This window comes from Nannobrachium achirus (assembly GCF_963921795.1).
Source record: "Nannobrachium achirus genome assembly, chromosome: 19".
Taxonomy (NCBI): Eukaryota; Metazoa; Chordata; class Actinopteri; order Myctophiformes; family Myctophidae; genus Nannobrachium; species Nannobrachium achirus.
This window is the reverse complement of record NC_137826.1, coordinates 26,157,006-26,182,380: the sequence shown is the minus strand read 5'-3', so window position 1 is coordinate 26,182,380 and position 25,375 is coordinate 26,157,006. Positions and strand designations below refer to the sequence as shown.

Genomic DNA, 25,375 nt, shown 5'->3' with positions numbered 1-25,375 from the left:
TCACACAATCTTAGTAGGCCTACAGCTAAATCAGACTTTGAACCAACATTCAATAGCTTTTCTGTTTGGCTTAACTCCTACACTCTCTTGTTTGCAAACAGGTTTTATACACTATTGCTGATATAGACAGTACATACATACAGTACCATACTCATTATATTAACAGTCACTGTTGATAGACTGCACACATATTATCCAGATACTCACTGCTGAAAAATGGTTGACATTTTTACACATTCACTGTTGACAGTTTGTACAAATACCCATCATATATCTATTGACAATAGATGTGTATTAATGTATGCAGATTTAGATTCTTGCATAAATTGTACGATAGATTGTATATAGCCTTCTTATATTTATTGATAGAATATAGGCTATATACTACATATAGCCTACTGTATGTTAACTGTCTCAGTCCAAGTGCTGATGTATAGGCTATCAGCACTTGGACTGACTAACGCTATACAGTATAGCGTTAGTCATGGCCCTTCATATTTCATTTCTACTATTTATTATCTCTCCTCTCCTACTTACTTGTACCTATCCCCTGTTTTAAGCTTTACTGCTGATGTTGCTGCTATCACCTGAAATTCAAATACAGGCATCGATAAAGATTTATCTTTTCATTTAAATTTCAGTTTCTGTCCTATACAATGGAAAAAAATACAGAAAGGCACTGTACAATTTCACACGTAAATACAAAATGTATGTTATGCATAAATGTGTCAAAGACATACACTCTCATGCTCGCTCGCTCTCTCTCTCTCTCTCTCTCTCACACACACACACACACACACACACACACACACACACACACACACACACACACACACACACACACACACACACACACACACACACACACACACACACACACACACACAATTTATATTCCTGTTTTTGTTCACAGAGTGTTTCCGCTGAAAGCAACAACTTCTTTTGTTTAATATTCACGCTTTTTCTGACACATTAAGTTACAAGTTGGACAGCCAGCAACGAGAGAATATAGCTGTAAACAGTGTCCAGACCTTGACATTGGAGCTCAAAACCATAACATTCAATGTTTGCACACTACTGTCCTCTACAGTGTAGCGGGGAGATCAAATGTTGTCATGTTGTCTCAGTCTAGCCCCCTAGAGAAGACACTTTAACAGACCAGAACATGCCCACTTCCTCTGGGAGCATGGGAGTTCTGCGTCCAAAGCTGTTTGCCAAACATGACCCGCTCCAACACTTCATATCAGGGAGGTGCTGGCCATTGGGAAAAGCGGGACAACTCCCGAACGGCCCGGTTCATTCCCAGACGGTCCAGGCCGGCCATTGGGAAAAAAATAAAAATAAAATGTTGGCTTCCGTTCCAATTTGGGGGCTGGGCGACCAACAAAGTATATCATCACTGTCGGGCAGAAACCTCGTATCTCCAAGTTTCAAATGTGTTAATTTTTCGCAAAGCCCTGCTTCATCATGCAAGGCCGTCGCACAAAAGTAGTGAAAACAGCAGATCTAAGCACACAACGCCTCGCAGTGCGAGGCGTTGTGTGCTTGTAGATCAGCTGTTTTCACTAATTTAAATCATTTTTAAAATGATAAATACAAAACAAACGGTTTTGGACATACAAGGTTTCCACCCGACAACGACGAAATATAACTCATGTAATTGGCCCACTGGCTTGTCACTTGTCATGATCGGAAATGGAAAATCTTTGAGTAGCAGCAGTGCTATAGAGAGAGATCTCTCTCTCTATAGCACGCAATGAGGGCCTCTCCAACTCTTTTTCCCGGGCTGAATCAGGGGCCCAGCATGTCCCTGCTTCATATGACAGTCCCATATGTTGAGGGCGCTCTACGGGGACTGGGTATGGACATCTCTTATTTACAGTGCGGCTATGATCCCGGTTCCAGAGAGACTCAATGTGTTTTCCATGGCAGTCAACTGTGAATGGGCATGGACTGAACTGTGTGGGCGTCGCGGTGGTCACAGTGGAACCAGGGATGTCTGAGAGCTGAGCTTTTTACACCGAGGCTCTCCATTCCTGACTAAGCCAGGATCAACACACAGTCTCTTGATCTCGCTTTCTCACCTTCCAAGTAACACACTGGGCGGGAGGAATGCCTGATTTGTACTTAGTTGTGCGCCGTGTTGCGCACCTGAACATAGCTGATCTACAAGCTCACAGCGTGATGTGGCGCGGCGTGCCGTGAGATTGTAGATCACCTATTTTTGGTGCACTACACGAGCTTACAACTGCTGTAAGTAAATCAGACTGATGCCCTTTGGCTGTTCCAGAGGGGGCAAGGGAACCATATGAGGATTAATGTTGAAATCATTATTTGTGTAATAATATAACAGTTTATTCTGAGCCTGCTTATTATGACATATATCAACATTTTCCCCTTTTGACTGTCTGTCTCTAATTTAGCATGAAATGGTCTATTAATTGGCTGACTAACACAATGTTCAAATATATGTAATTTCATTTACGATAAAAATAAAATATGCAAACATGGTTACACACAATCATTCACCCTTCAGCCATACTATTTCCCCCGATGGTAACCTCATATGCATGTCAGCTACTTTTTTTTTTAAATCTAAATGAAATTGTTTTCACATGATAGCATGGTTTAAATAATCATTTCGCATCAACACTGATGTAAATTGCATTCAATTTAGTAATCTCTAAAATACACAGTTTTATTGACATATAGTATAGTTCTACCAGATCTACCAGCTCATAATTTGCCGCACCACAATGTGTTCTAAGATTGTAGATCATCTATTTTGGTGTGCGACAACAGCGCTCAACTAGATATAAATCAGACTGAAGTCTTTGGCTGTTCCAACTGAACCAAAGATTAATGTTGAAATCATTATTTAGGTAATCATATTCTGAGCCTGCTTATTAACACCACTGTCAACATTTTCCTGTTTGACTGTCTGTCAATTTAGCATGATATGGTCTGATATGATATGAGTATTACGATCAATACATATATGCAATTTAATTTACAATACATTTAAAATATGCAAACATGGCTAGAAACAAATATAAAATGTTAAGCTATTCTGTTCTGATGTTAATCTAATGTCAGCTAAATGTTTAAAATCTAAATGAAAATCTTTTGACAATAAACTTTGGTAAGAAATAACCAATTTTCATCAGCAGTGAGGTGCACAGACAGACACTACAATATATATATAGATCATTATATTAAAGAAATAGAAGCTGCAATTCATTTACTCATTCAGTAATTGTAATCCGTTCTTATAATAATTCATTTCAACATCCTAATCATCCAGAAAAGAAACCTTCCGAACTTTCTGAATAAAGGCTTACACTCAACGGAGCCTTGGTACACACACTGTACAGTGCTAAAGACTCTGCGTCTCACAGTGTTGGACCATTGTCCGTCCTATCTCAAGAGGATCAGGGCAAAATCAAGAGTCTGGAGGCTCACCAGAGGCAGATAAGGACACTCAACTTTCACCCAAGAGACCTGGGTCTGAATGGGTCCAGAGTCACAACTATACTCCTTGAAAATACTCCCAGGGTTTCGTCAGGACATCAAATTGTAATGAGCTCCGTGAAACAATGCAGCGGAACCTTTGGCTCAGTGGGCAAAAGAGAAACAATTCTGAGATTTAACAGATGCCTCAAAAATAAATACACACAACAAGCATACAGTTCATGATGTTGGTGCACTGCATGCTGGTGCATGGGACAAGCAAACTAACATTAGCCCTTTTTGGACATTGTTTTAAATTCTGAATTTGAAATTCAACCACTAAACAAAAGCATGTTATTTTTCCTTCAGCGGTGCACACATCATTCCTTGTTCTAGCTTTTGCATTCATGCACCTAACAATGTCTAGATCTATAACTATGTTGAGATATCTTGGAGAAATTCATATTTGACGAATATTCATTGGAATGTGATGACTAATCGATTATTTTATTTTATTATCAAATCCATAGAATTATGTTGCATGCTGCATATAATCATGCAGAGACAAGCCTTTAGGTTGGTGAGGTTGAGATGTTAGGTCTGATGTTGATTTCACTATGGCCAGTGACTATTGTACTACAAATAAAGTATATTATAGTTTACAAGAGATGTGCATGGAAGAGAGCTTAAAAATGACTAACTAAACTAAAGACTAAAGAATCTTAGTCGACTAAAGATCAAATAAAATGATTAATCGTATATGAGGGAACAGCCCTATTATATGTACATGTATAAATGTGTGCAATTATATTACTATATTCTTATCTGGTCTACAATAGACGATACACGACACAATTCTGTTAACTGCTTCTACTGCTCACATCTGGTCTGAATCTATGCTCCTTGTATTCCTGGTTTTACGTTCGTATTTATATTAACCTTTTTATACTGTAATGCTATTTTATATTTGTTTCTATGCTGGATATATTTCTTTAGTTTGAGATCAATCGACTAAGTCAAATTATTTGTTCTCAGTAAAATCATAAATGTTAAATTAACTGAAGGTGTACCCTCAAGTTAAATTAACAATCAGGATTTTAGTGTGTATGTGAACACTGAACATACTTGGCCAATTAAAATATTGTTATAAAATAATGTTTTCAGCACCAACAAAAAAGACTTAGTGTCACATACACAATCCTCTTTTTCACTGTCTGCATGAATTCTATCCCTCAAGCATTTCTAACATTAAACTAAGACGTTTTCATATAAAGAGATCAAGCAGCATTCATGAGTCAACATTGATTGCGTGACGTTGAAGCAAGCTCGTTTTGAAAGAGCTTTAATTGCTTTCATTTCTCAGCTAGGAACACTGGGACGAATAACTAGAATATTATGCTGTGCCTATAACCTCTATCCTAATATATTTTGAATACCAGTATATTCAAACAAGGGATAACGCTTCATTTAAAAGTCTGTAGTGTTCAGTTCAGCCATGGGAAAATCCAATCTCCCAGAGCATGTTCTGGTACCCCACCTGTGCCTATACAGAAAGTGCTGTATCTCACAGCAGGGGACCCACCAGAAACAACAATCTCCATCCATTTCATGCACCCACAGGGCATGATTGGACCCGCATCTTTTGTGAAGCATTTTGTTTATAACCTTTCTTCTATTGTGCTTTCTTTCAAGTGACAGATGGGTGGCACTTTTGAACATTATATGTGGTCTTAAAGGAGCGACTCAGACTGCTAACATATTCTGTATATGACGACTGTTAGTCCATGCATGAATCCTATCACAAATATACAGTACAAGTTAAGAGTTATGGGCTGATCATCTAAAAATATGTTTAGCCTATTTTTGGGGGGATAAGCTAAATTTGGTGTTCCACAAACTATATGCAAACTATCTTAGAGAAAGATGTAAGATATTGAATTAAATGTAATCCTACAATGCGTCTATCTAGATAAACACATACAAAACTGGTCAACTTTGAGTGATAAATATAAAAACTGGAAATGATATCAATTTATTTCACCATGTAGCCTATTGCTTGAAATGTGAACATTCTTCAACAGCTAGACACGCTTTAAAAGAAAAACGTTTCTCGCAATATGTGGCAGCCAGGCCCATTCCAGGACTCACGCAGCTCTTTCGTTGCACCGTATGAAATCATATCACCGTGTCTGATGACAAGGTGTTTGTTGAAAGAAGAGCAAAGCGGCGAGCAGGTGTTGAGGCTACAGTGGATTGAGGTGAGTTATGCACGTGAGTGAGGTGATGACAAGGTAAGGTTTCCCTCCAGTCCAAGCTGAAGCCAAATTTATATTTTGTTGTATGAGCATCACTTCTGTAAAATAACCGATTTTGTTTTACAATTATGTATAAAGATAGGCTCAATGTACAATACATCAACCATTATCAAAAAAACATAAATATAGAGAAAGGTCTCTCTCTTTTTTTTCCTATTTAAAATATGTCAGAATTGTATCTTGGATATGAAAATAAACATTGATACAAAGTTAATCATATTAGACATCCTCAAACGGTGAAAAAGAAAATGTATTTATTAAGGGCCCTACATTTAATAGCAAAAAGAAAAACATATGGGTGAAGCCACAACACCCAGACTTAAAACAATGGCAACAAAAGACGAATGAGGTATTAATTATGGAATGGGTCACAGCTAAAAGGCATCTGAAAATGTATAAAGAATGTTAATGTATATACACTATGGTCATCATGGATATTAGCAATGTCAAAAACAAAGAGCTAAAATATACACTATGTATTTTGTTTAGTTTTTTTAAGAATTATATTAGTTTTCTTTTGTTTGTTTCTTATGTCTCAATTCCATGAAATTCATATTGTAAGGCACAAATACTCAGAAAAAAGAAAATACATTATTTCATAATGTAATACAATGTAGCCGGTCAATGATATCTAGCATTCCCTCTGTTGTCACCTCTTGCTAAACATGGGGCTAAAGAGAAGTGGAAGAGCCATAGGGACAGACACCAGTGCCACAGGCTTATAACCAGTACAATAGAAAAACTGTGCCGATACATCTGTTTCTTATGTTTTTCTTTGGTGGGGGCTCTTTTCATAGTGGCTTAAAGCGGTGTCAGTGTACTTGGGCAATTGTATATATAATATATATATGAAGCTTACATCTTAAAGTATTACAAAAGCAGAAACAATCAAGTGAAATGACTAACCCATCCAACATGCCTGCTGTTTCTAATGATGACTGTTCTTTCTCTTCGTCTTTTTTTTTTCTTCTTTTTTTTTGTACAGTGAAAACATTCGGAATGATGCACAGTTTTTCCCCAACTGGTGGGCTGGAACAAAAATATGGGCCAAAGGACTGTTTGTCTGTTCTGACAGAGTCACAGACATGTGTCCAAACAATATTCTTCTAATTACTAAGCACCCAGAAATCAGCGGCTCTTGCTGCCCACATCCACATGAAGTGATAGGCTATTTGGGGATAAAATCAATAAAACAAAGATGTGTATACTTCAGGCTATCTCGGTATGAACATAATTCATTGATAGGATTCCTGCTCTTTTTCCTATCCACACATCTTAATGTTTAGAATGTCTAAATCGATTCATTTTTATGTAATGACAACTTGACATCACTATAACTAACAACTATCTATTTGTAGGTTCGGAATCCTTGCCTATACTGCCATTTTCCCTTGAAAGGGGAACTTGAAATAAAATCCTCTTAAGCCTGCTGTCTTCCCCTCCAGAGTGTAGTTAAATCCTGGCTGTGTATGGACATGATTACAGAGTGCCACAGGTCTTACATCAGTGCAAAACCTTGACTTCCAGGAGGAAACCTGGTATATGGGTCAATTATGGCAATTTTTCGGTTGCTTAGAAACAGAGGATGTCTTCCCTTTGCTAAGGAACACAGAGTCCAGCTCAGTTTCACCCCCTTAAGCCTAATTTATACACCGTAGCCAAAATCAGTTCTCATCGGCAAGTGAGTACATTTGGCTTTACACTTTGTAAGAATGTTCACCCCTACATCAAAAGCAGAAACAGAGTGGAACCTGTACAAGGAGGTCCATCACTTTTGGCAGGGTGTGTCAGGACGGGGTTATAAGACTATATTGGTATGTTACTGGGCTGCATATGGCCACAGAATGGCCAAGACTGTTCTCCAGTCTGTGAACATTGCCGGCTCACATTGGAGACAGATCCATTTGCTCAGCAGCCGAACAAGGACATGGAGATGCACCTTTCACACTGAGCTGAGCAGCAACAATCAAGCCTTTGTCGGGGAGGGATCTGCGCTTACAACTCGCAGGAAGAATACATGCCTCTTTAAGTACACTGACTTACTTAAGGTTATCAGTGTTTAAGATATGAATGCCTCACATCAACATCAACATAAAAAAATATTAGAAAATATACTTGGGGGGGGGGGGGGGGCAAGAAGGGGCAAGAAAGATATAAGAAGATATAGCTTATATCCTCTTGAGCGATGATTCTTATCTATGCCATATGGTAGCGTGAAGACCAAATTATTTTGTCATGGAAATTCAACATTAGCAATAAGTAGCACATTTCTCAGTCATGCGAAAACCAAATGCTTTTAAGATAAATACATAAAAGAACTCGCAGCAGAGTGATACTGACTACAAAAAAAATACAATAAAACTCAAACAGATGCACAAGTCCACAAGCTACGTATGTTTCAACTGAGCGACAAAGACCAATATCAGGCACTAGTATAAAGCTACTCATTATGGTGAATGTGGTGCTCAATTTCATTATGTAAATCTAAATACTAATAGGCCCAAGAATATGTAAAGGATTTGATGAAAAATGTGTATGTCTTTATGTACTAACTAGTCCTTTTCAACTTTGTTTCCAGCTAAATCTACAATTAAATGAATTCCCATTAATACAGATAAGTAAACCTATAATTCATAGGAATCAACAGCTTTTCTTGGTGGCAAGGACTCTACGTTGTGTAAATGACCATGAAGGTCAATAGAATTTCTGGCAAATTATTGACTGGAAGGTTTTCAGCAATTATGCATAACTGTTTCTCAGAAGAAATTAAACATTAGCCAGATTTCACAGGAATAGCATAAGTCTGATTTGTTTGAAGTATCAGATGTGCAAGATCTACACAAAATGTGCTACATATGCAGTACACAGACATGACGATTCAGTACTTTAGTTCTGACCGTACATTTCTATCACTTCCAGACAGTGTAGTATTGAGCCTTCCTGTGCAATTTCCTTTCTCCCTTCCCATAAATCCATTATGGTGCACTTCCCAGATTAATAAATCAATCAATATTAAATATATAAATCAATATTTGTATATATTAAATCTAAATTACATCATTCCTTCTAATAAACACGTGTTAGTACACTCTGAGTAACTTAAAACTAGGCAATTCCTCATTGTCATTTGTAAAGTATTTCGGTCCTGATTAATGTTATGCCATTTATAACAGCAAAGTTAATCAAGTACAGTATCTACTCAATTTCCTTCTAACTAGATTAGAAAAATCTAATTAAGTAACTATTATAAAAATAAAAAGTTAAGTTTGATGTTTGAAAATTCTAAAGGCTCAAAAGATCAATAACAAATGATGTGTTAACAGCTTAATGCTAAAACCTTGTGGAGCTCTGGATAGTACAGTTATCCAAGGGAAGTTTCATTGGCTCACTGCACCATCTTGTGTTATCTTACAGTACTGCATCAGCAGGTTAAATATAAAAAACTTGACATGCAATGTATTGAAAACAAAGATCAAACCTATTCATCCTTTTGGAGATTTTTATTACTTTTTTGACAAATATATATGAAGGTTTTCCTCTCGAGGAAACATTCTTTTCAAGATACGTTTACAGCAAATTCATTCCTATAAAGAGACAGAATCCTCTGAAATCAGAAGACATATGATGGAACTAACCTATTTGTGCCAACAACAAAAAAAGATAGTGGTGGTGCAATTTAATATTTGCAATGAATCAATGAGAGTGATTTATCTAAAAGTCAAACGCATGATTTTTGGTAATGCTAAAAACAAACTCATTTCAAATGCCTGTTGGGACAGTGCCATTTTCAAACATGATTTCAATTTCAAACTGTACTGTGATACATGGGGTGGATTTTTAGTTTTGCATAAAGGCACACAAGCATTGATAACCCTCAGTTGAGCATTGCTTTTTGGCAAGACATTGGTCCCATTGGGCAGTACAATTGTTCAAACTACAGAAAAAGAAAAGTCTTTGCTCGCAGGAAAACAATACATGAAATCTCAAACAATTAAGCTCAATAATGTACAGAGAAATAATGGGCGAGCTCAAAACCTGGGACATACAGTAAATCAAAGGGCTGAGGATACAATGGGTCAGAAGCATGGTGCCTAGGACACTCTCTGAAAAGCTTCATGATTAAATTTGATGGAAGACTTTCATCGATCAGAGAGGATGCAGTTGGTTTAGGGATCTCTTCTCCTGCTGTAGAAATCCCTGCAAGCTTCTTTTCCCCTGCCTGAAGTTGCTCTCCTTCCTTAAGAAGGGCATAATGATTAGAAGTCTGAGGAGAGTCTCAATGTTACTAAAACTCCTCGTCTGCGATGTCTTCAGAGTGTCAAGCACAGTAGTCGGCAGATAGCCTGCCAAGGGATCTAGCCATTTCTCCTTCCAGGACTTCATCTCAGTTTGGAGGGAGGTTTTGTCTGGCAAATCCTCCTTGTACAGGCGGAACACAATGCCATCCACAACACTGGTTTCAACTTTGGACATTGCAAAAGGCACAATCTCCAAACACTTCAAGGTATCAACTACCTGCTCTGTGAAGAGGCCAGTGACTTCTGCAATGGAGTAATCTACAACCTTCTGGCTCACTGATTCTTTGTAAAACTCACATAGGGGCTCTAAAAGCACCGAGTGCAACATTGGAACCTGGAGTTTAGTGGCCAGCTGCACAGATTCCTTGAACCATGCCTTGTGGTGGGTTTCAAGATCACTGTTCAATTGACTGAGGGATTCTTTCAGACTGGACAAGGTGTTTACTGCAAGCAAAATATCTAGGGGCTTGCCTAGAAGGTACTGACTTAGCCTCTTGGTTCTGCTCAGGACACTCTTCAGCACCACAGCTGAGAGGATAAACTCGAAGTTTCTGACTGCATCAAAGAACTTTGATGCCTGCCGCCTGTCTGGGCCACTCCCTTCCTGCTTAAGCTCATTCAGGCAGAGCATCACTGCCTCTAAAAGCTCTACCATGACTTCATGCATGTCATGGCTTTTATCCCAGTTTTTGATGAGTTTGTCCCTCAGCTCGGTACCCTTTCCCTCATCATGCTGGAACACATGAATGATCATGTCTTCCAGTTTGTTCTGGCGCTGTGGGTCCTCAGTGAGCCAGAGCAACATCTTCTCCATCAAAACCTCACCACAGGCTGCCTCTTCTGCAGGGGACGACCTGGCCAGCCATACATTAAGAGACATGGCAGAGCTAAAGGTTTGGATAGCCTGGGGGTATTTCTTAGCTATTGCTGAACATACAGCCCTCATCTGAGCGCCCATTTCACCAACACTTAACATGGCCTGTCCTCTACAACGTTCCATCTTGAGGCCCCATTTTTCGGACAGTGCCGCCTCAATAGCGTCCGCAAGGACAAGTGGGTCTTCATTGAGTGGGATGAAAGCCAATGTCTCCTCACACTGGATGTCCCCTTTGTTTAGATACCTGACACACAGGGGGACATATGGCACACCACCCACCTCAACAGCCTGCTCGGTTATTATAGTGAAGAACTGAGAGTCCCCGAGTTCCTTGAGGATTTCTTCACGCTGGTGTGGTTCATAGAAAGACATGGTTTTTCTTGGTTCCTGAGGGTCTTCCATGATCACAGCGTCCTTGCTCGCCTCCATCACTTCATCAGTGGACAGCTCTGCTGCACCGGAAGCATGCGTCTCACTCTCCACTGGTTCAACCTCAGCAGCTCCTAATTTGTTTTTTTAATCAAAGTGAACATATGTTAAATCTTACATAGGGCTAGGTATCGTTCAAAAATATTAATTTGATGTGTCAAAGTAGTGATGTCCTCAGTACAGCAGTCGAACAAGGAGCAATGTTCTGCTCTTAAATGCGTGTTCAATTGTGTCAAATTAATTCTGTCTCAAGTCTTGGTAGTGATGGCTATTAGCATACTGTATATTGAATCAAGTATGGTCAAAGACATACTTTTGGTATCTCTACACCTGTATGTGACGGACACTCATCAAGCCTCTCAATACCACCACACACACACAAGCTCTGCCTCAAGAAGTAAAAAAACATGACTTAATGCAATGTTTTTCCTGCATTCCAAGTGAGAAGAACTGATTTATGTGTTAGCTTGCAGGTCATTGTTTTTGTCACACAATACCATCATACAATGGATTACAAATTAGGCTGTGGGTATCAAAATTTGGTACTGAATGACAAGGACATTTTCAGTAGTTGAAGCAGTTTGGTCGGTGCCATAAAAGTATAGAATTTCGGTACCCAGCCCTATATATGTGGCCCCTACAAATATACAAGAGGAAATTACAACATTAACATCGTATGGGGGGACCCTGGTCCCCCACATGCAGCCAACATACCTACAACTGAAAAACTGTCTCCATTTTATTATTGTGTAAAGTGAATATGTAGATGATAATGAATGGATACAGCTCGTTGTAAAGATCATGCATCTGAATGTGGCTAAGATTTTAGAAATTATGGGGAAACACCAACACATGCACATATTGGTTTATGTCATTTGTCAAAGAATCTTTCAAACAAAACACATAATGTTCAGGCCTTGTGACCATCAAAAATATATATATAAAAAAAAAAAAAAACGTTTCATTCTAAACCAAATCTTTGTCAAAAATAGCTGGTCTACAAGCTCACACCTTGTAGATTGGCTATTTTTGTCAAATGCTCCCCCCCAAGAATAGTGATGCTACGTTGTTAACACAATTTGTACATTGAGTAATGTACATAATAGTGTTAATCATAACATTTTCACTTACCATTGCCCAGTTTCAGTCCTCGGAACGTCTCCTTCACCTAAAGCACAACACAATAAAAATATTTAATTGATTATGAAATACTGTAAAAACAACTCCATTAAACGGGTACACATTACTGTGTATCATTATTTTATGCTTTAACTATTCAAAAATAGCAGATATACAAGCTCACAGCGCTGCACAGAGTGCCGCGCTGTGAGCTTGTAGATCTGCTATTTTTGAAAATTAGAATTTTGACCGGATTCTATAAGTGTCTTTTGAATCCTAAGGTTTTTTGAAAAACCCTGTGTTTCTATGTCAGCAATCTGGCTAGCGATCATCAAAGTATAGGTCCTTTTCACTTAACTGGAGCTCAGTTAGTCTGTTCTTGAGAGACTACTATATCAGTGGTTCTCAAACATTTTCATGTGAAAGGACTCCCAAAATGATATTTATTTGGCCACAGACCCGCATCTCAAAATATTTAGTTCCAGGGACCCCCCAGAAGCAAAATTTGAGTTACAAACGCTTTGAAAATACATATATTCAAAGATTTGCACACATTTTTCAAAAATAGCAGATCTACAAGCTCGCAGCGCGGCACTCGCTGTGAGCTTATATACCTGTATCTGCTATTTTTCACTGGTTAAAGCATTCAATAATTCTAGGCCTAAATGGGTTAACCAATTTATAACAAAATGTACAATTCTGGCAAAAACATTTCATTATGTAAAATTGATACTGTGAATTTACCTGAGAGAGACACTGGCTGCTCTCTGGATGAAGTTCCATGCACTTCTCAACGATCTCTTCTAGTCCCTGCAGAGTCGGCTGATGAGTGAGGAGCATCACACAGTCCGTTTTGCTTCCCTTGCTGACGGTGCTCCCTAAAAGATCCCTCATTGAATTCAGTGTCGTCTTCATCAAGTCACACTCTATGCTGACACTAGGCAAGACGGCCACCAGTCTGAGCAGAAAGGCAACGGTGGGGTGGCTCTCTGACTCAGGGTGAAGTATCGTTTCAGAGATGGATGTGGGAGGCGCAACATCCTGGTACTTCTCTCTCCAGACAGTGGCCCAGTCATTGATTTCCTGCTCCACGATTTCAGGGTCAGGAAGATCTGTCAGGTAAAGACTGTAGGGCTTGTTTGTGGACTCTGGGATAATGGTCTGGGGATTACATGACGGCAGCAAAGACAGGACAGATAGAGCTTTCAAGTGGCTGTCTGAGAAGCTGTACTTCATTTCTTCGATGAGACTTCTGAGCAGAGGAACACTTAGATTTTCTCTGTAGTATATCTCAGGGGACTCGTAGCTGTTGGCTTCCTCTGGAAAGCACACTTGTTCAGGAGCCACTTTAGTAGCAAGTTGATAGGCCTGCTCAAACCAAGGGGCATGCACAGTACCTATGTTCTCCAGCATTTTGTCCAACGTCTCCATGATAGCAGGGATTTTCTCCACCTCACAGATAATGTCAGCAGGGTTGCCACAACGGAAGACAGTGCTGCAGTTACGGAGAGGGCCACAAGCATTCTTCAAGATCACAAGGGTGACTATGAAGTCCACACTTCTCAGAGCGGAAGAGAGAACTTGCGCATGCAAAGACTTGGCACCTGTGGCACTGGAGCTGACAGATTCCAAGCAGCTCAGGATTCCCTCCAATGTGTCAAGAAGGATATCAAAGAAATCCTCCCTCTTCTTCCACCTCGAACAGCAAGTTTCTGGCATCTCGTCCAGGGCTTCTCTGGGTGTATTCAACAGCCCATCAACAGCCTGTGCCAACTGTTCCTCCAAATCTGGAGAGTGGTCAAAGAACAGTAGCAAATCCTCAACAATATCTAGCATCTTTGTTACAGAAGGACAAGGCACATTTCCAACCAGCCAAGAGGCAAGGCCACAGGACTCACTAGGTGTAACAACAGACAGAGGATACTGCTTAAGGAAATTCAAAGACATTTTCTTCAGACTTTGGCAGCCGGCTCCCAAGTACATGAATGCTTGGCCACGACACTGGGACATTGGCAAGCCCCAGTCTTCGATGAGGATTTTGGCGAGACTCTTTGCTTGCCCATCACTTTCACAGGTTTCATCAAATGGTAAGAAACCAATAAGCTCCACTTTTGGAGCTGAATCACCCACATACCTGACAAATGCAGGTAGAAAGGTCTTGTCAGCAACTGTAACAGGTTTATCTGTAATAAGAGAGAAGAACGGTGACTCCTGTATTTCCTGGAGTATGACATCTCTGATTGCCTTCATGAGCATTTTCATCATTTCTTCCTCAACTATGGCAGTTGTGGATTTTCCATCACATCCAATCCACTGACAGTTACCGAGCTCCTCCTGGATGAACGTTTCTTGGTCTTCTTTAGAGATTTCAGACAGACTGCTATTCTTCTTCCCCAGTGATGCAGCTAGTCTGAAAACGGTCTCCAAACTTGGGAGAATATCTCCTCTGTGGCTGTTCTCATCTGGTGGTTTGATGTCCTCGACCTCTTGAATGATCACGAGTTCTTCTATCTCGTCTTTGATGTGATCAACTAAAGAAAATCCAGAAAAACAAATCAAGACACCAGAATTACTCAATGTAGCCTCAAGAAAATATAATGAACTACACTATGCTCTGTATAACTACCAATTTCATTTTAGTCACAAATGAGAACTGTTCAACTTAAGTGAAACAATCATACCTTCCATATTATTCTCAGAGTTCTTCATGAGACTTTTGGTTTCCTTGTCCTGAAAATACATATCAGAGACAATAATAAATCATCAAATCATTTAATGTGATTAAAAGACACAAACGTAATGCAGCACAATATGTAGGCAAAGCTAAATAAACAATATTTACCAAGCAGATGCCCTCCAAGGCTTGAGGGGTGATCTTCAGGCACTGACTCACCATCCGGTCAAGGTCTCTGTTGAAGTCAGTGCTCACCTGCAGCATAGCCAGGCATGGGGTCCTGTCTTTGGGGCTGGTGTTCCTCAAGTACTCTTGGAACAACTTGTGCCGCATAACTCCCCCACAATCCTCGAGGGCTGTACTGGGTAAAACGGACATGATCCTCAGTAGAGCATTGATGTTCCCAAAGTACTGCATGAGTGGCAGACGCAGTGTGTGGAATATCGTATCTGGGATAGTTACAGATGCAACTTTGGTCTTCCATGTTACTCTCCAGCAGCTCAGCTCTGTGGAAAAGTTATCAGGATCAGGAAGATCACTGGTGTAGAGAGGAGGCTTTGACTTCAGGCTCTCAAACATGTAACTTACAGTTACAGAGCATGGAACCAAGGAGAGGAAGTTCAGAGCTTCCTTGTGGTCATCTGAAAATTGATCCTTCACTGAATTGATCAGGTTATCCATAAGAGGCACACTCAATGCATCTTTGTAATAACCGACTGGCTTCATCATGTTATCCATTTGCAAAGAGGAGTTTTCAGGCAGTTCGATTTGCACTCTTAGACTCTGTGAAATAGCACAAGCTTCATCATACCAGTTCTGGTGAAACACCTTCATATTCGTTTTCACTCGGTTAAGTGTGGCCACAACACCACTGATTTGGCTAAGTTGCGAGGCAGAACTGAAATGGTCCTTCTGGAGGGCTGCACTCAACTCTCGGGTGAACGAGGAACTGTTCTTCAAGATCACCATGGCAATGATGAAATCAAAATCCATTATCTTGCGCAAAAGTGTGCTAGCATGTTCTGACACGAAGGCTTTCCATCTTTGTGGATTGCTCTTGATTTTCTCAAGACATTCAACCAAGGGCTCTAGCATCTGCACAAACACCTCGTAAGAATCGTGCTTTTCCTGCCAATGACTGCAGAACTTTCCTTGCAATTCTTCGATTCTCTCGAAGCTCTCTCTGAGACCAAAAGCAATGACATGGTCCAACTGCTTTTCAAGAAGGGCACTGTTGCCAAAAAACATTAATACCTCCTCAAAAGTATCCAGAGCCCTTTTGATTGGTGACACAGGCATGGATTTTGACCACCATGTGTTGAAGGAATAGCAAGAGCAGTGGGTGCATATAGCAAGGGGGTAGGTCTCCTGGATTTTGCAGGCAAAAGCTTTTAGCTTGTAATAGACATCACCAGAGCCTAAGTAGGCTTGACCTCTACAGTACTTGAAATCGAGACGCCACTCTTCAGTAACTATTTCTAACAGGCGCCGTTGCATGTCTTCAATGTCAAGATCCGAGTCAAGGAATCCCATCAGCTCTAATCTCATGACATCAAAACTGTCAACAAACCTAAGGAATAGGGGAAGATAATCTTTTTCCCCAAACTTCACGACACTGTCAATGAACAAGGAGAAGAATGAATTCCCCACTTCCATAAGAATTCCTTCCCTGACTGCGCCCTCGCAAACGGTGAGAACCTCTTTCATCTCAGACTTGGACACATATTCAACTTCACCATCTTGTTCGGCAGAGACCTCACCAGCTTTCCTGCTGTGGTGGCTACTTGCAGCACTGACCGCAATCTGCAAGGCAGATTTGAGAGATTCTCTGTCAGTCTCTGCACACTTCATCTCCACAAGTTTCTCAGTCTCCATTTCAAGGGTCATGAGTTGCACTTCTTCTTGCTCTTCATTGTCCCTTTCAGTATTGATCCCGTCATTGTCTAAGGGGAGTGCTGAAAAGAAGATGTGAGAATGTTTATCAGCCAAGATTCCAAAGTTACAAACGAATAATTTTGCGTTAAAAAGCCAGAGTATGATGTCTTGGGTAACTTAAATAAAGGGCTGCCATGTGCTTCCTTATTCTTACAGGAGTGAAAATAATAAGTTCAGTATTTATGAAAGAAATGACCATATTATGGTAATTGTATTTAAATTAATTGGTTTGAATATTTGTGGAAAAATAAAACAAATTGGAATTAATGAAGAATTAAACATACGTATGTATAAATAAAAGCTCACCTTTGGCATGTTTCTCGTCTTTGCCATCACCCTAAAAACACACAAAAATAATTCAAAATTAAAATACATTCTTAAAGGGATATCTCATTTTCATGACACCAAAACCCTGCACACAATGACAAGCAATGGATTAACACTCCATTCTACTTACCGTTTGTAGTAACTGCAATATATCGGGATGCTTTTGCACATAGGATTCCACCATTTGCTCAACACTGAAGTGCACGTCTTGGTTTACAAAGACATATGCCATGCTACACAGCCTCTGGTCCTCCGGTGTGCCTGTTAGGTAGGAATGACATCGCTCCAGCACCATGTTGTACTGCCCATAGACATCTGCCTCTGCATTCACACATGGAACAGTGCCCAACACTCTCAGCAGACTCTGCACATTTGGGTAAAACCCTATGTCTGGGATTTTCAGGGTAGCAAACACAGTGGTCGGCAGAATCCTGCGTTTGCTAGCATGCCTCCACTTCACTTCCCAACAGCCAAGCTCTTCATAAAACGTGTCAGGCCTGGCGAGGTTGTTCAAATTAGCGTCTGCCACTTTATCCCGTCGAATGCTGAAATTGTGGTCGGCCATGTAGGAAGGCACCAGTGAGAGCCATCGAAGAATTCTCCCCATTTCAGTACTGAAGACTCTCTTTACCTCTGCTACAAGATACTGCAGGATGGGCCTGGTCAGGGTTTCTTTGTACAAGTCCTCCATTGGTGTTTCATCCTTGGTTTCTTCGTCTGTCTCCAATAGGATCTCTGGCTTAATGACCTCAACTCCCAGCTTCCTTGCTCGGCACACTGCATCCGAGTACCACTTCCTGTGGAGGATTGAAATCTCCTGCTGATATTTGTTTACCAGCTTTAAGGCATTGGAAATTGTGTACTGCAAGGTGCTGCTGATGCTGATGACTCCCTTGAGACTGGAATTTAGAATGCTCACACAACAGAGGGTGTTCTTCAGAACAACAAGGGTGATGATGAAATTGAAATTCTTCAGAATGGGCTTCAGCCGTGCCATCTGTTCAGCAGTGTCTTCGTCCACCTTTGAGATCATCTCATTGATGCAGTTCAGGAATGGTTCAAGAATCTCCAACATGGTCTGAAAAGCATCCGTGCCGTGCTCCCACCTACCACGGCTAGCCTCCTTGACTCTGTCTGCTTCACCTTTCATATGCCCATATGTCATCTGGATCTTTCCCTCCAATCTCTTGCAGAGCTCTGGCGTTCTTCTCAGTAGCGCAGCCACCTCCTCAACAGTATCTGCAACTTTCTGAATTGAAACCACAGGCATGCAGCGAATAATCCAAATGTTGAAGGCATACGGGTCGCTGGGTGCTAGCACTACTTGGGGAAACTCCTGAAGAATCTTGCAGGTCAGGTCTCGCATCTTCTGACACATGCTGCCTGTCACCAGATAGGTGAGTCCTCGACAGTGCTCCATTCGCAGGCCCCATTTGTTTCTTAACTCTGAGATGAGCATATAAAACAGACCCTCAGAATCTAAATCACAAGGCAAGAAACCAACTAGGTGTTTTTGGGGGAACCCGTCTACTGTGACAGACCTAACGAAGACTGGGATTTGCTGCTTCCCCTCTATGACGGTAACATCTTGGAGTAAAATGGAGAAGAATCGTGCTTGGTGTAGGCTGTTCTGTATTGCTTCTCGCATGAGGTCCTCACTGAACTGCAGGATTTCCTTCTGGTCAATTTTCTCAACACAGATCGCATTGAGAATCTGCTGACCTCGTGCACTTCCCAATTGCTCATCTCCACTGCTATTTGCACCATTAATGCTGAATCCAGTGAGCGCAAGGGTTTCTTTGAAATGGACTTTAAGGATCTCCTTTGCTTTGGTGGTGGCTACATCCTCGGGCACCTGGTCATCTTGTTGGGATTCATAATTCATGCTGTTCTCTCCAGACACTTCATTTGCTTCCTCAGTCCCAGCAGGGGTTTCTGTACTTTCTGATTAGAAAAATGAAATGATATTATACACACATATATATTAAGTACAAAGAAATGTTCAGAACAGGCAAGACGTTTTCAGTTATTAATCCTCATGTTTTGGTCTGGCGATAAAACAAATGTACCTTTAGTTTTCTTCACGGCTGAAGGTTCCTCTTCCGTCTGAGTAAACAAAAGAATAATTGTCATTCAAAACGTTATTCAGGTAGGGCACACTACTGTAGGTAAAGTCAACTGTCCATGCTTTCACCCTGTAAAACTTTAGAAAGACATAATAATAGATGTATATTCAGGGTATATCATTTTGTTCAATAGGGGACATGTTTGATGAACTATGATGCATTTGATCAGCTACAATACAACATTTTGACAGGTTCACTGAAGAGCAAAACAGAGCAAAGGGAGCAAATATGGAGGAAAATTAACAAAAAATCCTTTAGGAGCCATGGTGTGATGGATCTAGCCTGCAACAGAACCATTATAGTCGCCACTAGAAGGAAGCTTCACTAGTCGTACGGCGCAAAATCTTAGATCAGAGGCAATGTTCTATGATTCCTTAGAGCAATGCTTCTCAAACCTTTTCATGTCAAGGATCCCCAAATTGACCCATAATAGCCCACAGATCCCCATTTGAAAAGATACACCAGGGACACCCATATAAGAAGATTTGTACGGGTAAAGCAGAGATTATCATCCTTTTTAGTTTCAAGCTCCCCCGTTTTGATTTGCAATAGGGTCACGGACCACCACTTGATACCATTTTGATCTCTGGGACCCCCAATCTAACACTGTAGCATCACAAGTGTTAATTTAATTCTGTGAATACAAATGGAACCGAATGGACCCGCCAGTTCTATTTGTACGTTCTCTGAGTTACAGACACATATGTGTCCATTTGGTTCCTAACTATCAATAATTTAGCTGGGGACACCCTGGAGCCCCCTCAAGGACCCCTGGGGGTCCCCGTACACCACTTTGAGAACCACTGAATTAGAGGAGGCAATCTTTTCTATTTTATTTAATTTCTGCTTCTGTGTTGAATGATATGAAGTATGAACAACAGTCAAACCAAGCGACGAATATTATGAAACGAAATACTTACAGGATGTTTTGCTCGTTTCCTGTTGCAAGTTGATGGATTGTTTGCAGGTGGTGCGAAGTCAAATATTGTTGGAATGGCATCTTCCTTCAAGTCACAGCTGGAAGCACTCTGAAACACAAATTGTTAAATAGTTATACATTGATTATGATGAAGTACGTTTATTTGGTTTTAGCCTTTGTCTACAAGCACACCTCTGCCACATCTTAAAACGTATTGAGCTGCTGATTCGATAAGCTGTAACCACCAGGCAGGAAGTAAAACTGATCTACCCCTGGCCTCCCATCATCAGGCTGCTGTTGCTGAGGTTACCAGGGTAGCTAGCTAGATGAGCTCCAACTCATTTAAAATTGCACAACAAAATAACAGTGGAACTTGTGGAATAGGGGACATTTAGATGTGTTTTGTTTACAGCTAATGTTGCCACAGCAGCAGAAAAGGATAAGCGTAGCTTATCAGTCAAATTATTGGCTTTAGATACTTAATTCAGACTATTTAAATATACCATCACACTGGGTGCATTTTGTTTGTCCATCAAAGCTAAAGCTGTGCATCACGTGATTCGATTTTTGTAGCTGCAATCTATCTTCTATCCATCTATGAATTCCAGAAACAGTATCCGGTGTCTGTCTGTGTTTACGCCCGTAGGCAATCACGGGCTGTCTATAACTGTAGCCAATCAGAGAGGGGCAAAGTTTGACATCATAATATCAAGGCATATATAAGGCTGCATATGGGTATCTACCCAGTTTAGAGATCGGACGGGTGAGGAGAAGAGTAAGGGTCCCCTAGTACAGTGGTTCTCAAAGTGGATTTCAGGGACTCTCTAGTTCCTTTATGGGGGTCTAAATTGACCCTTACAAGTCTGTAACTTTGACCGTGTACAAATGGAACCATTTTGTTAAAGGGAGACTTTCAAATTCCAAAGTGTGAGGACCACTGCCCTAGTAATTCTAATACGACTTCACTCCAGTGTCTCGGATGACAGCTCAGGGAGAGTGTCGGGTAGGAAACTCATCTGCTTAGCTTTAAGGTAGCTCCCCACCAAACAGACTACTACAGACTGGCAGTCGAATGAAGTCGTGAGATCAGTCGGTTGGAAGGTGGGATAAAAAAGTAACTGTACCCGAGAGCTGACACCAACAGACGGCTACTATGGTGTTACAATGTCTTCAACAACACATGAACACATAAAAGCAGTGACGTCATTACGTGCGCGTCCCGCTTCAAATACGCGTTCACGTCGCCCAGAGACGCATTCACGTCATGGTCCTCCATAGTCCATGTTAAAATAATTTACCGCATCGTGGTAAAAGAAAAAGATTAGCGAATAGCAAAAGCCGCGGGCCGCGATTTTCTGCAAAGTAGACTTCCCAAGCAATATGGAGACGTTTTAATTGTAGAAATCCCTTCATAATTGACTAAGCAATGTAATAATGTCCTTAAATCCTTGTGCACTGATTAAAAGCTGCCGTTTGTCGTAAGCTGAAAGTGAAAGTGATTTCTGTGCAACGGTGGCTCCCCCTCCTCTGTCCCCCGCACACATGTGAAGTGAAACTTTTGGTGTGTGTCTTAGGGTGCTTTTTTTTTTTGCCTTGATGAAACTTAAGCAAGGCAGCGACATACGGTACTTTCTTCCTTGACAATAATGAGAGGCAGACAATACCATTACTGACATTTTGCTGAATATATTTTATATTGCTAATAAGCAAAGTAAAAGGGAATCTTTTGGAAACTGTATGGGTCTGTAACTCAGTGAATAAATGGAACCAAATGGACCTGTTCCATTTGTAGACTAGTATTTTAACATTTAATATAAATTGGGGTCCCAGTGATATAAATATAATTAAATGGGTGTCTGTAGCCTAGTGTATTTAGAAATCCTAGTTCTAAGTTCAAACATTAGCCAAATTGTAAAATAAATATAAGAAATAGGCAAACATTTTGAAAATAGACGATCTACAAGCTCACAGCACTCAAACACATTTTATTGAGGACTCAAAGATAACTATTGCACTGCAGGGTGGGCACAAGGTTATCTGTATTTAGACTATGTTGGCGAATTGTTTTTTTTTTTAATAAAGACTGCCGCCTGCAGCAAGCGGTAGTGCAATGCACACACAGCATTATTATTTGCTTTAACTAATGATCAAAAAAATTGCTAGAATGATTAGGGAAAAAATGTAAGTCTGTCATTTCTGTATGATAATCAACGCACAAGCTTTGCGCTTCCACGAAGTAGGCTAATCCAAAGTTATTCAATTGATAAAATGGCCAATCTATCTTCCCTGTATACACATTCCCATCAAATAAAAAAATAAAAAAACTCAAGTGAAACCTATTAGAATAGCACCTGATGCTTCTGTGTTTTTACAGACCATTTTACGTTGCTTCGTTGTTTCAGAGAAAATCGGACAGCTGGTGTTTAAATGAGATGAGCCACACAGGTGTCAAGAAAGAAAACACGGTTACTTTAACAAAAATGCTTTTGGAAACATTTTGGCTTTGCAACATTGTGGTTTTTAGGCGAAATAAATAAATAAATAGATTGACTTAGTATTTTGCGAGTCGAGGTGTCGGGAGGCATAAGTAGACGAGTCATTCATTCACATCGTTATAACCCTACTCTGCTGTAGCATTTGCTCTTCCCTGAGGTCAATCAACTATAACTTACCTGATGGGAAATCAATGAGGGCTCAAAGTGTTTTGCACACAGTCTGTAGAGCTCATGCAACTGTTCGGGGGGTGTTGATACCAAGTCCTGGCGATGACAGTTGCTCAGCCATTGTTTACATCTGTGAAATTAAAGGTTAAGAAAGGATAGACGTTATTTAATGACAAGCAGCATTGTTGTTGCACACAAATGAACAATTACATCATTGCATTAGATTAGACTACTTCTCCCACACAATAAAACATTTTTATTTTCCCTGCAACAGGAGTATTTTGTAGGCCATGTTTAATGGGTAAAACAAAGTTTCATTGTACCGATTAAAATAACTCCAGTAGAGGATGCACTCAATACAGGGTCAGGAAGGACTTTGGGCCGATGCATACTCCACTTTAGAGCAGAGTTTAAATCGGTTCGGCGAGTAGTTGGTACCGTCATTAAGTTGGCTGTTCGGTGCTGCCAAGATGTTGTGACACCCGAACCGAACGGAATTAAACTTGGCTCTAAAAGTAGAGTATGCATCGTCATTGTGCCCTTAAACTGGTTACATTTAATACTGTGGCTGCATTTGCCAATACATTTCCATCTCTTAAAAATTGCAGGTATCTGTGCAGTGTAGCCTATTTTGGTGGTATTAACAGCACAAGAAAAGTACTTCTATGACAATTCAAAGAAATTCAATTAAAAATAAAGTGATGTGGATGATTACAAAATGAATTACACTATTCATTTCTAATACTTATAGGCAATGTTTTACATTTACATGATAGTGTAACCTATGAGTTCTGTATTCAATATATATTTTAAGTGAATATTATATATAGCCCTTCAAATGTTCCAATTCTGTCACAAAATGAACACACGTAATGAGGTGACAGCTCAATAGGGGGCGCCATACAGTAATTCCCGGATAGGAACTTTTTTATTGTAGCCTTCATTCAAAACAATGATAAGACTAATTTGACCTGGTAAAGGTACAATTTCAACAATCCACCTTGGACTGCGCAGATTAAAGTGAACCTAACATGGCCTACATGACGCTAGCAAAATTATAGCTGGCCTGGCTGGGATCTTGGTTTCCTTTGCCTACCCCAGGTTATCAATCAATGGACTAAAACCAGTGGTGGAAAAAGTACTCAAATGTTGTACTTCAGTAAAATTCTGCAATGTAGAAGTACTCCGTTACAAGCAAAAGTCAGAAATTCACTTTTACTTGAGTAAAAGTACAAAAGTATTGGCATCAAAATGTACTTAGTACCAAAAGTAAAAGTACTAGTTATGTATGTACTATGTCTATGTCCCATTTCCAAGTTTTCAAATATATGAAAATCTTTTGAAAATAGCAGATCTACAAGCTCAATAAATGTAGTGGAGTACAATATTTGGATCCGAGATGTAGTGGAGTAGAAGTAAAAGTATTGGAAATACTCAAGTAAAGTACAAATTCCTAAAGAAATGTACTCAAGTAAAATGTACTTTACACCACTGGTTATCAGTCAATGAACTAAAACAACATTCAACCACAGTGGGTGTCACTATATTGATGGGGATTTTAATTACATAAAGTGTTCGACTGTGATTTATATAAAGTGTCTGTATGGTTATGTGCAAAGATACCATTTGACCAATAATCATTCATGAGCGCCGAGCAAACAGTGAAAAACAACAAGAGTGACTTTTCTTTCAGGAATAGTCTGCGCCATTTTCAAGAGTTGTCACTGTGGTGGTAGCTAACGTGCTGCCTGCTAGGCTCCTGCTAATGGTGGATGTTCTGCCCCTGCACACCCCGTGCAGGCTCATTTATAAACCACACCATCCAACACAAAACTCCATACCTTTCTGGGTCTACGGGGAATGGGAAGAGAGGAGTAGCGTTGTCGGATGATGAGGACTCCTCTCTGCGAAATCCACAGTTCGTTGCGGCACAGCAGTCAGTCATTTTGGACTGCATGTACCTTCCTAACCCAGCTAGCTGGCTAGCTTAGTAGCTAGCACGCTAGTAGGCTAACTTGCGGCTGCAAGCTTGCTTTCTGCTAGCCCACTGCAAACCCTGTGTGTCTATTCTACTGCGTGCTGCTACCACAGCATGACGCCTCGTTCTACAGTTAAAAAATAACACCAGGATCGACACGTGGACCTTTCTAAAACCAGTCGAAATTCGCCCTATGAGCCGAGAAACCAACTCATTTCCTTTCTTTCAAAAGTTGATGCTGCGTGATGTGCCAGAAAAAAGCGTG

At 40.3% G+C, this 25,375-nt stretch overlaps 1 protein-coding gene across 1 annotated transcript; it reads right to left on the bottom strand.

The window, feature by feature from the left end:
- Positions 1-9,340: 9,340 nt before the first annotated feature.
- LOC308305018 (uncharacterized protein) lies at positions 9,341-25,358 on the bottom strand. Its single transcript, XM_080749657.1, has 11 exons — positions 24,974-25,358; positions 23,142-23,262; positions 20,471-20,578; positions 19,494-19,530; positions 17,555-19,368; positions 17,404-17,434; positions 15,331-17,117; positions 15,170-15,218; positions 13,233-15,019; positions 12,501-12,537; positions 9,341-11,443 (listed from the first exon to the last, which is right to left on the bottom strand). The coding sequence occupies exons 1-11, from the start codon at positions 25,087-25,089 to the stop codon at positions 9,912-9,914; spliced, it is 7,419 nt and encodes a 2,472-aa protein (XP_080605783.1). The 5' UTR covers positions 25,090-25,358; the 3' UTR covers positions 9,341-9,911.
- Positions 25,359-25,375: the final 17 nt, after the last annotated feature.